The sequence below is a fragment of the Ochotona curzoniae genome, unplaced genomic scaffold (assembly GCF_017591425.1).
Source record: "Ochotona curzoniae isolate NIBS_2020 unplaced genomic scaffold, NIBS_Ocur_1.0 scaffold_274, whole genome shotgun sequence".
Classification (NCBI taxonomy): domain Eukaryota; kingdom Metazoa; phylum Chordata; class Mammalia; order Lagomorpha; family Ochotonidae; genus Ochotona; species Ochotona curzoniae.
In genome coordinates, this window is record NW_024467101.1 from 10421883 (window position 1) to 10435687 (window position 13805).

Here is a 13805-nt window from a genome sequence, read left to right on the forward strand (position 1 = left end):
AAGAAGTAAACTGTTCTCGCTTTAGATCTCCAAGACTGAGGGCAGAGCTCCTGGTGTGAAGTCACCTTCCCTCTGTTTCCTTAGCTGTTTTCACAACAAGTTCTGCATAATGATCCCTTGCCATTCTCCTCAGGGCATGACAACCAGAAAGCTCTTCTCTTTGCTGAAAATAGCACATCTAAACAATTGTAGGATATCACAGGATGAACTCCCCACCCCATGCAACGCCACCCAGCAGATGTGCCTCTCTGAACCCTGTGGTTGCCACATGCTTGCTCTGTGGCCCTAAGGAGGCGAATCTGTCCCCATGTGTCCTGTTCTTTCCATGCATCTCTGTCCTCTGCCTTTTAGCCAAGAATCTCCCACTCACACACTCACCAGTCCCATCAAACTGGGCTCAAACGATGCTGCTAAAACATAAGGATGCCCGTGGGATCAGCTGTGTCACTATGGCTGTCTATTCTGACCTGAACTTCCTCCTTCTCGCTTCACTGGCGTTTATGTCAGATGATGCCCAGTCCATTACAAAGGCGGCTGAGATTTTACATGCCTGCTTCCGGTTTTCTGCAGTTCCCCATGAACAGCTCTTTAGAGAGAGAGGCTTCCTCTTCCCCACATCCTCCACCCTGGAAATTCTTGAAAGTCAACAGATGCACAGTGCACTTTTTGCTCCCCTAGTATGAAGGCAAAGTGTTGCCAGGACCCCAAGAGAAAAAACAGAGTTCACTCCTAGTTTCAGACCATCTCCTCCTTCTCAATACAAACCCTGACGATCCTTGGGACAAAGCTGTCCGTGTCTCCCAAGCTTGTGGCTTTGTCGTCACAGCACGAGGTTGGCCCTTGTGAGCAAAGGCGTGGACCCCACCACCTGTGGCATCAATCACTTGCTTTTTTGTGGCAGAAGAGTGTCAAAGCAAAGAACATTTTATTCACTCCGTTCTTTCACCCAGCGCTCCCCGCTCACCCAATTCTTCATGAGAGCACACAGATCTCTCATCTTCTCTGTGTGTGTTCTCTTGTGATTGGTCACCTTTTTTTTTTTTTTTCAAAATAAAATGTTTCCTTATCTGGTCAGCATCCAGTGGGGCCAGAGTGATAAGAGATAATTCTTAATGGAATGTAAGACCCTGTCAGGGAGGGAGGGAGGGAGATAAGACCTTCAAGAAGCTGGTGAAATTGGAAGAGGGGACACACAATTCATTTTGGAGCAGATCTCCGGGAACGGGCTTACGTACTCCTACTGAATCCCAATCCAAGTTCAACACCCAACACCTTTCTGATCTAATCCTGGGACTTGTATGAAAAACTCCGTGGGGCATGGGTTCTCAGGTTCATGCAGCTGGATGTCGATGCCACCTTAGCCTGGCATTGCCGATGCAGGAAACTCACTCTGTGGTGGTTTATTTATTACTATTATTTTTCGTAGCTGCTGCTGCTTGCCGTTTGTAAGTCTTCCACCTGCTTTCAGAATCGAGGCTGTTAACACGCATTCGGCCCCAGCCTGGGTACATTGGACCACACCTATCTCAATTTTTGTTTTTAAATATAATAAATACAGCGAACGAAACAGCAAAGCTCTTCAATGAAGAGTCCAAAGCAAAGACGGCTGACGCTCCAGGGGTTGCCATCCAATACCACGGCATCTCTGGATGTGAGTCTCAGGGAAGCTGCGGTTGAGTTCATAAGTTTCCTTTCTCTGGAGCAGCAGTCTTTAGATTGAAACCTCATACTCTCTGGTTTCCTGTGGGAGAGACACAAGTGCAGGTTGGAAAACCTTTAGCTGACAGGGTGTGTACCCATTCTCCATTGCCCCCTTGGCTGTGTGTGGCTTTGTGATGTCTTTCTGAATGGGTCAATTTTTCATTCCTAAAATGACATACCTGAAATAGGCTACTGTACAAAGAAAAGAGGTTTACTTGGGTTCATGGTTCTGAAGGTGTTAGGTCTAGGGACCTTCCTGCTGGTGGAGTTTCACGTTGGCACACAGCATTCCATGCTGAGACACAGGATCTGTACGCGTGTCTGCTTGGTTTTTCTCTTCTTACAGCACCGCCCTCGGAACGGAGTTATGGGGGCTTTACTCTTAATCACCGCCTCTGAATTAAGTTCCCACCCTCCGTGCTTCTCCACGGGGTGGGGCACAATCAAACCCTCTCCAAGTCACAGCATTTCCTGCCCTGACCATGGCTTGTTTTGGGAGATGGATCATAAGCAAACGGCATCCAACAGGTGCTCAGAATGTGTGTGTGTGTTTCTCTCTCTGTCTTCTTCCTCCTCCCAGCTCCCTGAGTGGGGTATATTCCACCAGCCTTGGGCCACCAGGGAAGGAGGGAAGACAGAGACATCAGAGCCCCATCCCCCACAATGTCAACTGTCTCCAACATCATCACCCACATTCTCCCGTGGACTAAGGGGCACATTCACGTTTGCCACTAAATTCTGGAATAGTTAGTCAACTCCGGGCCATTGGATAGAGCCTGTTCAGAGGCATTCATACAAATCCAATCTTGAAAGGCTACGTGTTTTCATCCTCATTGTCCTCTTTCAGGCTTTGGTAGCAAGTTCCGTGCAACAACAGAATGTAGGTCCTTCTGTTCCAAGCGCTACCTACGACTGTGTGGGTAGCAAGTAGTTCAAACCAATTGGATTTTTTCCCCCCAATATTTAAGGAGTGTGCACAACGCATTCCAGGCTCTGAGCTGAAGAGCAGGGTCCCAGGCTCAGCCCCAGAGAGGGTCATTGTCATGTGCTCTGACAGGGGATTTCAGTTCCTGCTGGACCCAGGTGGATGTGCAACTTCATCTATGCCACTTGGTTGACAGGAGATGAGATGGGTGAACTCTCACGTGGTCCCCATTCTCTGGTGTTTGTGCCCCTGTGTCATTCCCTTCCCTGTGACTTGACTCTAACTGATAGGAAAGAGAGGTGCTGGGAAGGGACATTGCTTCTGTGTTTTGGGAGATGGATAATAAGCAAATGGCATCCAACAGGTGCTCAGAGCACAGGATTGTGACTTTGGTCTTTCAAAGAGTCTCCTGCTGGCTTTGAAGCAAGCTGCCATGCTGTGGCCTCCTCTGGGGAAAGGAATGGCCTCTGGGTGGTCGTCTGCAAGAAAAAGCCTTGGAGCCCTGCACCTGCATGAGAGACCCAGAAGAAGCTCCTGGCTTCTGGCTTTGGATCAGCTCAGCTCTGGCCATTGCAGCCACTTAGGGAATGAACCAGGGGATGGAAGATCTTCCTCTCTGTAAATCTGACTTTCCAATAGAAATAAATAAATCTTTTTTAAAAAGTATTTTAAAAAGCCTGGTGTTGACGTGTGCAGAGGGAAGGGGCATTGGGGCAATTACAAGGGTTATATGAGGTCATGAGAGGCCTCCCAAATACACCTGTGGTTTTATCAAATGAGGTAGAGAAAGTAGAGCTGGTACTCCTCTATTTCATCATGGGATGTTCTCTGCCATGCTAGGATGCAGCAAAAGGGTCCTTACCCCCAGTGTCTGAACTGTACCAACCACCCTACTCTTGGATTCCTCAGCCTTCTAAGCTGTGAGCCAAACACACTCACGCTCTTTGTAAATGACCTCATCTGGTACAGAGACACAACAGGGGCTAAGACAAGAGGACCGCTGCACATTGCCACCGGGCCACCGGGAGCCTCCTTCGTCTGGACCCTGGCTCTGCAGGTCAGGAGTGCAGCCCCCTATTCCTCCCACTAAGAGAACATCGTCTTGTCACCCGCTCCAGTCGCCTGCAGACAGAGCTGGGTTCTCCCAGCCACGTTCGCAGCAGGGATCACGGTGCTGGTGGCGATGGGGAGACGGATATCACGGGACAGTGCTCTTGTTCGTGGCATCATGATCATGCAAGAGGAAGTGATTCCTTCGTTTTTCAGCTAGGCAGGGATTCTGAGCAAAGCTGAACAAAGATTGAGGGGCAGGGAGGAGGGGGTGGAGAGAAGGGCAGGTAGCTCACCCCCGTCTCATAAATGGGGTTGTCAAACTCCGTTTCCACGGTGATCTGGCTGTAGGGGTGGGAGTACATCAGGGGCAGGCGGAGACTGGAGTAATAGCGGCATCTACAGTAGAGAGAGAGGGAAAGAGAGAGAGAGAGAGAGAGAGAGAGAGAGGTGACTTCTTTTGGGCAGGGACACTGCATGGTGGCAACACACATCTCCCACAATAAGCGTAAAATTCTGAGGTGTCCTCAATTACATTCCAAGGGCCGGAGGCTGACAGTGGGGAGCCATGGGGTGGCTCACTCCCTGACTAGTGGCTAATTGAAACGAATGCTGGTTGGTGAGTGAAGGTGACAGCCTTAACAGACACCTCGCCCTGGCTCTGTGGCACCACCACCTTCTACTGATGACTCTGTTCAACCCAGAGATACAGCTGCTTATCCCAGGGGTGCAGCCCTCGGGTCGTGGGCTCCCCAGCTAGGCTTAATGCCACCTCTTTTCCCTGCAGCCCAGGAAGGTCCAAAGTGACAAAGGGAAAAATGGACGCTTTCCTGTCTCAAGTTCTTGTTTTAAGAAAATTCTCTCAGCACTGACTTTTTAGTTGCTCCTTAGCCGTGCTGTTGGTGGCTCTGGGGACTTGTTCCATGACCTGCCCCTCGAACTCCAGGTGGAGACCACGAGGCTCCCGGAGGTGATCGGCTCAGCTCTTGGCTGGCGCTGGCTGTCTGGTGATGGAGGGGGTAGCGCCCTACCTTGTGATGTAAATGTAGGCTCCTCCCAGCAGTAAGGAGATGATGAGGACCGGGATGAAGATGGCCAAGGCCATGTTTCCTCCTTCCAAAGATGACTCTGCTGCCGCTTCTGCTACTGAACACACAAACCAGTGAGGTCTGCATTGCGCACGCGCGCCGCCCCCACGGTGACCTGGATCTCGGCTCTTGGCAGGCCGAGCACCTGTGCACCTGCTTTGAAAAGCCAGCATCACTGAGCCTTGCAGAGGGGTGCCTCAGTCACAAGGAAGGCGAGAGGAAGGCAGAGACTAGAGTCCAAAGTTGGTGGTGTGCCAGAAGGGGGCCCAGGCTGCACCTCAGGCAGAACAACAGCCTTAGGGGTCAGTGAGAATGACATGGTTTAAATCTTGGACACTCCACTTCCGTCTGGTACAGCAGAAATCTAACTCAAGTGAGGTCTTGGGGGAGAATCCCAAAACAATAGTAGCTGGGAAGGGAGACTCGCTGGATGTGTCCCAGGAAGTCAAAAGCAGACCTGCATCTGACACCGGGACACAGGAGCGAAGGACAAACACTGACCCTTTGTCCACCAGGTTGTTAGTGGGGTTCCCAAATGTGGCTGCTTATCCCTGGGGGAAGGGGACAGTCCCTCCCAGTTCACTCAGTCCGATTCCAGTGCAGGACTGGGCTTGGAGCAGCCGGGACGGCTCTCAGTGTGGCACACTCTGAGGGCACCAGGCCTGGAAGGATTCCGTGTTGAGTTTCGGAAGCCCACACTGCGCAGGCTCAAGCTGCGCTCTCAGCTTCAACCTGGTCATGGTGAGCACTAGGGTAGGTGTTTTGGGGGCAGAAGGATGGGTGAGGGGACAGACTTCCTCGGCATAGCTTCAAAGGAAGCTAACATCTCTTCTAGCAAGTTGGTCCCCAACAGCATTCCTCTGCTAGCTCCGTGGCCATGTCTAAGCCAAGCTTAGCTCTGTGACAATCTAGAAGCTATTAATTGCCATTCCATGAAGTCAAAAACAAAACAACAGCAACAAATAAAACCAATCCTGATGCTGGCAAGAAATGCAGAAGTGCAAAACATTGCAATGGCGCGCATGGGCTCTGGGCAGCCCCAGTCCTTCCAGGGTTCACTTGTTGGCCAAAGGAAAGAATAGGGGTGCTCGGCTGAGCCCATCACAAAGCTCCCCCTGCTTTGTTTTCCAGGTGGAGGGCGTGCTCCAGGCTCTGCCTTTTTTGCTGACTCCACCTGTTCAGTGGGACTGCCTTTTGTTGCGAGAAACAGCTATTAACAAAATGCAGTTTATGCATTCTCAGACTCTGCGTGAATTCTCTGCTGCTAGACGGCTGAACTCAGCTTCCAAAATCATAATAAAAAGACTGCCTTTATGGGCCGAAACTTAGAAAAGGAAGCAATTCATGGCGTAATTTTTCTGACATCACAGTCCCGGTCTGTAACCTTGTCCCAAACGGAAAGGAGTTGACTCAAGATGCAGAACCTTTCCCGTATGGAGGCCATGGGAAGGGAGAGGATCAGAAACCACAGAAAAACGCCACAGGAAACTGCCGGGCAGCTTTCTAATGTCTGTTCCCTGTGCTTCAATTTCACTTAATGAAAGAGAGAGCAAGAAGTGTGTGGGAGGAGGCCAGGAGATGACTTGGGGTGGGTAAGAAAAAGTCTTGGGGGAGAACGCATCAGTGCCACTCCCAGGGCTGTGCATGGTCAGGTCACTGCCATCCCTAGATCTGGTTTCCCCAGAGCGGCGTGGTGTGAAAGCTTCGTGACAGGGCCTCAGGTGCCCAGTTAGCTTTCTTTCCCTCCTTGTCTTCAAGCCTGTATTGGCTGTCTAAATTCTGTTCGGGTTCCACTGAGAACCTTGGAGGCACAAGTCTAGATGCTGCTTTTTTCGCAATACCGCTTGATCTGAAATTCTCGCTGACAGTGTGGGGAATCGGAAGGCCGTTTCTTTTTTTATTTAAGCACCTAAATAAAGCTATTCAAGGACCTGCCTTTGCTTTAAGCTTGAATTATTGGCTTCCTTCTCTCCCCCACTCCCCTTCTGCTCCAATTCTGGGATAGAACTCACCTTCTAAAGCATGTTCAAAATTGTCTTGATTAACTGTAAGAGAAATCAGGAATCATTGGTCAGCGTCAAAAGAACTTACTCATTTCACGTGGAACCAGGGCCCAAGGGTCCATGGCCAATGCCCAGGCCCCGCTTTGCATCTCGGGCTACCCCGGGTAGGTTTTCTTCTTGAGTTCCCCAGAGAGGAGCAGACGAATAAGAAATCCACAAAATCAGTAATAGTAGCAGCTCATCCTTCGTCACGGATCCCTCGCCACGCCAAGAGCTCTCCTAGCTGCTGCTCGTTCAATGCTCACAGCAGCCTTCCTGACGGCTTGCCCAAGAGCTAACAGAAGTTCGGAGAGGCCAAGCAACTTCTAAGAGATGCAAGTAGGATTGCAACAGGGCTGGCTAGACTGTCTCCTCTTCTGCCCCTACAAGGCTGGAGTCATCTGAGCATGCTCTTGGAGGACAAAGCGCTCCTGGAGGGCGAGGCTCAAGACTCACACAGCAGCCAGCCACAGTGGAGATAGAACTCGACTGCACTGCCATGCACACGTCACTCATGATGGTTACGATGTGGGACTTGCCCATGGACGACAGACATTCACGGGGATCTTTGACGTCTGGTTCTTTCCCAGGCCAGCGATGTGTCATCTGGTTTTCCTTCACGGTGCTGGCCAGTGGCAGCCTGCCCAGTGACCATGAAGGAAGCCACCGACACTGCACTGTGCACTCTGCTGCTACGCTGGGGACTTGGGGTGGGAATACGACCTGCATCTTCCACTTTCAATATTTTCATTTCGTGTTGAGATTTGGCATGAAGGCACCCCCGGGTCAGCGAGGAACATCTGTACCTAATGATGTTAAACCTTTAGGAGTTTTATTCCACATGTATTTGGCTAGCCTGTGGACTCGTGGACAGTGATATTTACAAATATCTACCCCTAGTTGAAGAGCTCTTGGTGTTCAGGAGGATGGGGGCTGCTTCCCACCCATGTCATCGTGGCAGTTGGAAATACATGCGCAAGGACAAGGGACACAAAAACCCAACAGAGCGGTGAGCGCTGAGTACAGGCAGAGGTTAAGATCCTGGTGGGGTCCCTGTATACCACATCACAGTTCCCAAGTTCAAGTCCTGGCCCTGCTCCTGACTTTCTCTCCCTGGTAATGTGCACCCCGGGAGGCAGTGGTGATGAGTAAACTGATGGGGCCTCTGTCACCCATTGGGAACATTTGGGTTGAGCTTCCAGCTCCCAGATCCGGGCTGTGGCTGGCATCTGGGCAATGAACCAGTGGTAGGCTGTCTCAACCTGATATCCCTCGTGGGTGGAAGGGGCCACCCAAGGACTTGGGCCTCCTCAGGAGCATTAGCAGGGAGCTGGATAGGAAGTGGTATAGCTGAGACTTGAACCAGCGCTCCAACATGGGCTGCTGGTGTTACAGGGAGTGGGTCAACCTGGTGTGCCAAAGGGCCTGCCCCTGAGTGTTTTCTTATGGCGGCAGCTCATGCCCTAATGGACAGCACACCAACCACCACGTGTGCGGGAGCGTGTTCCGCAGCTCAGACAGATGTACAAAGCTCACTGTCATGGGTGAATGCATCGAAGAGGGTGGTGATGAGGGGTGGAGCCTGGTGGGAAGGATGGGAGGGTCTTAGGGCACTGAGGATGCTCTCCCTAGCAGGAGGTTCTCCAGAGGGCGTGGGACAGGAGCCCAGCCAGTCTGACTCATACCAGGAGAATTTCTGTGCAGAGAGAGTGGACCAGGATGCCCATGCTTGAACCTGAAACTGTAAACTGTGCTCCAAGGTGAGATTCTGAGGGCACTTCATCAAAACACTGAATAACAAAGCATCCTTGATTTCATGACAGACAGCTGGCCCAGAGCCCCAGCAAGCCAGCCCTCTGACACATACCCAACCCAGAGCCCCAGAGAGCCAGCCCTCTAACACACAGCCAGCCCAGAGCCCTGGCAAGCTGCCCCCCCCAACACACAGCCAGCCCAGAGCCCCAGAGAGCCAGCCCTCTGACACACAGCCAGCCCAGAGCCCCAGCAAGCCAGCCCTCTGACACACAGCCAGCCCAGAGCCCTGCAAGCGCACCCCCTCACCACAGCAGCCAGCCCTGCAGCTGCCCCCCCAACACACAGCCAGCCCAGAGCCCCAGAGAACCAGCCCCCTGACACACAGCCAGCCCAGAGCCTCAGTGAGCCGGTCCCCTGCCTTCCTACCCTGGGAGTGCACATCTTTACCTTTGCAAACAGGCAGCGGCCCGTTCCAGTGGGACGGCTGCCCCAGGATGCAGCGGATGGTCACTTCGCCCATCAGCTCAAAGCCCTCGTAGCACATGAAGGTGAGGGACTCCCCTGGCAGGTAGAGGCGCTTGTACAGGATCTGGTATCCATTTTCAGGTAAGCCCGGGTTGTCGCAGGCCAGAGACTCCTCGGCTGAAATACAAAGGCACGGTGGGTTCCGATGGAGCCTCCTCCCCCAGGACCTCTCCCTCCCCACAGCCCTGGCTTCTCCACAGTGCTCCGTTCATCTCCCCACCTTCTCTGGAACCGTCTCCTGCTTCCTAGGTCCACACGAACCTCTCCCTCTATGATACAGACGTTGGCATGTGGGCATGGTGGGATACGCTAGACCTCAGAGTCTGGGCGCTGCTGTTTGTTAGCTGTGTGTCCTCCAGCAGGCAGCACCCCCTCTCCAAGCGTGCTTGCCCACCGGCCCCATGAGAACACCCCTATAAATGTCACAGGAATTTGGGAGGGAAGATCAGATCACGGATTCAAAACACATAGTATGCTCCTGATGTGATGGCGGCTGCAGGTGTTTAACGCTCAAAAACTTTTTCTCGTTTCTCATCTGGCACCTGACCCACCCATCCAGTGTGGCCAGGTCTTGTCTTTCAATCCCAAATCCTTTTTCCTTTCTTTTTTCCTCTTCCAGGAAGAATTCTGGGAAGCCTCCTGGGCCATCATCAGGGCTTCCAGTCTTCCCTTCCTCCGTCCCAGTGCTACCTACACTGCACTTTGTTGGGTTGCTTATCGGCTCTCCCCCAACCTGGGCAGGTAGGCTAGAGGCTCAGGGACTGGGATACAGTGAGAGGGCAGGAGGAGGCGCAGGCTGATGAGCCACACTGCCCTCTTGTGGCCTCTCTGCTCCACCTGGTGACCTAAGACTTCTTGCTCTAAAGCCTTGAGAAAGATTACAATTTAGTCATTTTGAGACAGGTGTTTGTCACAGCCTGGAAGAGGCTGCCGGGCGGGCGATGCTGTTGTTTTGTTTTTAAAGATTTATTGATTTTTGTTGGAAAGGCAGATTTACAGAGAGAAGGAGAGACAGAAAGAAGAATTTTCCATTTTTCTAGTTCACTCCTCAAATGGTCACAATGACCGGAACTGAGCCAATTCAAAACCAGGAGCCAGGAGCTTCTTCTGGGTCTCCCACGCAGGTGCAGGGTCCCAAGGCTTTGGGCCGTCCTCCACTGCTTTCCCAGGCCACAAGCAGGGAGCTGGATGGGAAGTGGAGCAGCCAGGACACGAACTGATGCCATATGGGATGCAGTGCTTGGAGGTGGAGGATTAGCCAGTTGAGCCAATGTGCTGGCCATATTGGTGCTGTTTCTTGGGGGTTTCTTGGGGGGCACTGGCATACCCCATGCCTTGCCTTCAGCCAATGGAATGTGGTGTCAGAGATGGGATGTCCCTTCCACAGCGTGACACACTATCGCTACTTGTGCCTGGCTGCACCTCAGCTTGGGTGAAGGCATTGGCCACGCCGCTGCGTGCTGGCTTAGGCCACGCGTAAAGGAAGAGAGGCTGAGCTCGTAGTGACAACAGCCAGGAAGGAGGGACTGCATCTTACAAACAGGACTGCTTGTGTGTGAGCCTGCAGGGGAATCTTTTCCAGCCCCAGCCCCAGTCTGTCCGCTGGGGAGCTGGGAACTGCAGCAGCCTGGGCAGACATGCGCAGACTCCGGCCCACACGTATTTTCTGTCGTGTCTAGCCCCGCATGGTGACTTTCAGAAGCTTCCCGTTCCAGATTCGTCTCCTAGGGCTGAACAGCCTTTGTCGTCTGCAGAGTCACGTCTGCCACCTGCGTGGTTCTTTTTCTTTCCTGAATTTTCATGCCAGGAATCCCAGGATTTGCTCGGCACAACGCCCGGCTCCCTGGAAGCAGCCATGTCTCCCCACACTGAGTGCATCTTAAGCAAATGGCTAGGTGCTTGGCCTTAGTGGGGGACCAGGAAGTGATCTGCCCACCCTCTTCCCCTGTCTGAGGCCGCGGTGCCATAGCCCCTGCCCCCCCAGTGTGTCACACAGAGCGTCTGTAAGAATGGTTCTAGAGCACTCAGCTCCATAGCTGCTCAATGGGACCCTGTTGGATGGGGTCGCGTTTGTGGGCACATGGCTCTTCTAGGCTGTGAAGTGTCTCCAGAGAACCTGTGCGGTCCCTGCTTGAGCGCAAACCCTCCGTGCTTGGCTGTTTAGACCGTGGGTTTAAGGAAGGAAGACAAGAGGAGGGAGATACCTGTCTGTGCTTAAAATGAATGTGTTTTTTATTTATTTGGAAGATAGAGTGATACAGAGCTAGAGGAGAGAGAGAAAAAAGACGAGAGAGAGAGAGAGAGAGAGAGAGAGAGCCATCTCTTTCATCTGCTAGCTCACTCCCTAAATGGCTGCAATGGCCAGGGCTGGGCCAGGCTGAAGCTCGGAGGTTGCAACTCCATCTGGGTCTCCCACGCGCGTGCAGGGGCCCAAGCACTAGGGCCAATCTTCCACTGCTTTCCCAGCTGCGTTAGGAGGGAGCTGGATCGGAAGTGGAACAGCTGGGACTTGAACTGGCGCTTGGGATGCTGCTGTCGAGGTTAAAGGCATTTCAGTGGCAAGTGGGGGTCGTCTGCTTCTGTCCACTGACACCCAGCCAGTGCAGGAGTCAGCCTGGGAGTCGGTCCCGAGGCCCTTGTGTGGCTGTAACAGCACAGCACTTGGTAGGTGCAGCCTGTAGGCAGTCCCTGCTCAGGGAGTGCTTCCGGTGGACCCAGCAGTGTGCCCAGCAGGGAGCATGGCATCACAGCTGCCCTCCACGGCTTCTGGGGCCAGCACAGGAGGAAATGGATACTGGAACTAATGTGTTGGTGCTGTTAACAGCGTGAACCTTGGGAGACTTCTCTCTGGGGGGAGAAGAGACAGGTGCTGTGTCTGGGAACCAGCAAGAGACTGCTCGCCCTGCAGGCGAGGCGTGGACTTACAGGAGGGGAGCTGTGCATGGCTCAAGTTTGGGGACATGCGATTATAGGAAAACTGCTTGGGTTTCAGAAATGATTGACCACAATGGCCAGGGTTGGGCCAGGCTGAAGTCAGGAGCTTCATCCAGGTCTCCCATCTGGGTGGCTAGGGCTCAAGCACGTGGGCCATCCTCTGCTGCTTTGCCAGGCAGGTAAGCAGGGAGCTGGATGGAAAGTGGAGCAGCCTGGACTGGAACAGGTGTCCAAGAGGTGATTTCACCATCACAGGCTGCAGCGTAATTTGCTGTGCCGCATCGCCCAGACCCCAATGAGCTTTCAATTTTTCTTAGCTAAACCAAGCCAGTGCTCCACCAGGTCCCCCCATCAGCCGCAGTGTGGTGTCTCCAGGGATGCGTGGGTATCTCTATGGGAGTTACCGGGTCCCACACTTGTGCAGTGTATGAACTCTGCGTCCAGCACTTGTCTCCTTCCAACCCTGTGGCGAGGACGGCTTCCTCCTTCTGGCATCAGCCCCTAAGAAGTAATCCCAAGAAATCCAAGCGTGCCACTTGCAGCGGTACCATCTGACCAGCAGGTGGCAGTGGCACCTTAAAAATTCCCATCCCTTTAGAATTTTCTTTCACGAATACAGTCATGTACATGACCAATAATGAGAGCGCCTGTTACATACATTTCAGACATTGTCTTTCAAAAAAAAAATTTCTTTATTTTTATTGGAAAGGCAGATATACAGAGAGAAAGAGATGCAGGTAGGAAGATCTTCCATCCATTGATTCACTCTCTTAGTGGCTGCAACGGCCAGAGGCGAGCTGATCCGAAGCCAGGAGCTCCCTTGGGGTCTTGCATGTGGGTGCAGCACCCCAAGAACTTAGGGCATCCTCCGCTGCTTTCCCAGCCACGTTAGCAGAGAGCTGAATGGGAAACGGAGCAGCCAGAACTCCAACCAATACCCATATGGGATACAGGCACCAAAGGTGGGGACTCTAACTGCAACAAAGGACCCATCTACATTGAAAATGATTTGTTTATTTGTCGAGATCGGGCGCGTTCAGGGTGGTATGGCCGTAGACTGATTATTTATTTGAAATGCAGAGTTACAGAGAGAAAGTTTTTTTTTTGTTTGTTTGTTTTGCTTTTTGTTTTTTCCATCTATGTTTTTCTTCCCACATGGCTGCAGTAGCTGAGGCTGGGTGAACTCCAGCCAGGTCTCCCACCCATCGTGGGCAGCAGGGACCCACGCTCTTAGGCCATTTTCTGCTGTTTTCTGGGTTTCATGATCGAGGAGCTGGATCAGAAGCAGAGCACAGCTGGGACTTGAACCAGTGTCGCTGCGGCAAGCGGCGGTTTAACTCGCTGTAAACTGCATCGCTGGCTGCCATCACCCTCACGTTCCATGAAAGAGAACGGAGCTCAGACATGCTGTGTGACCGGCAAGGGTCACAGACACGCTGGTCAGCCGAGGGGACACGATGCTCTCAGTCCACTGCGCCGTGTGGTCATCTCATGAGGTTCTGGCGGAGTTAACTGGCGAACCGTGGCACAAGAAGGAAGTGGCTGAGCTGTGACTCCCATTCAAGCTCCTCTGGCTCTAACTCGGGGTGATCCCCTGGCCAGCACCCTGCCAGCACCCTGGGCAGGAGAAGATGCCCATGTGGCGCCCTCTCGTGGCAGAAACCAGGTCTGTGCAGCATCAGCACCCTCTGGTGGCAGAAGAGCGACATGGCCAGCACCCTGGGCAAGAGAAGAGGTCTGTGTAGCATCAGCACCCTCTGGTGGCAGAAGAGCGACATGACTCGT

At 52.8% G+C, this 13805-nt stretch overlaps 1 protein-coding gene across 1 annotated transcript in view; it reads right to left on the reverse strand.

Moving 5' to 3' along the window:
• Window positions 1-1711: 1711 nt before the first annotated feature.
• The window catches only part of SEZ6L (seizure related 6 homolog like), a 51385-nt gene continuing 39291 nt past the window's right edge, over window positions 1712-13805 (reverse strand). The window contains exons 12-16 of the mRNA XM_041003593.1: window positions 9009-9203; window positions 6777-6809; window positions 4708-4822; window positions 3973-4075; window positions 1712-1741 (exon numbers count right to left, since the gene is read on the reverse strand). Of these exons, the coding sequence (XP_040859527.1) occupies window positions 1712-1741; window positions 3973-4075; window positions 4708-4822; window positions 6777-6809; window positions 9009-9203 (476 nt within the window). The remainder of the gene's footprint in view (window positions 1742-3972; window positions 4076-4707; window positions 4823-6776; window positions 6810-9008; window positions 9204-13805) is intronic.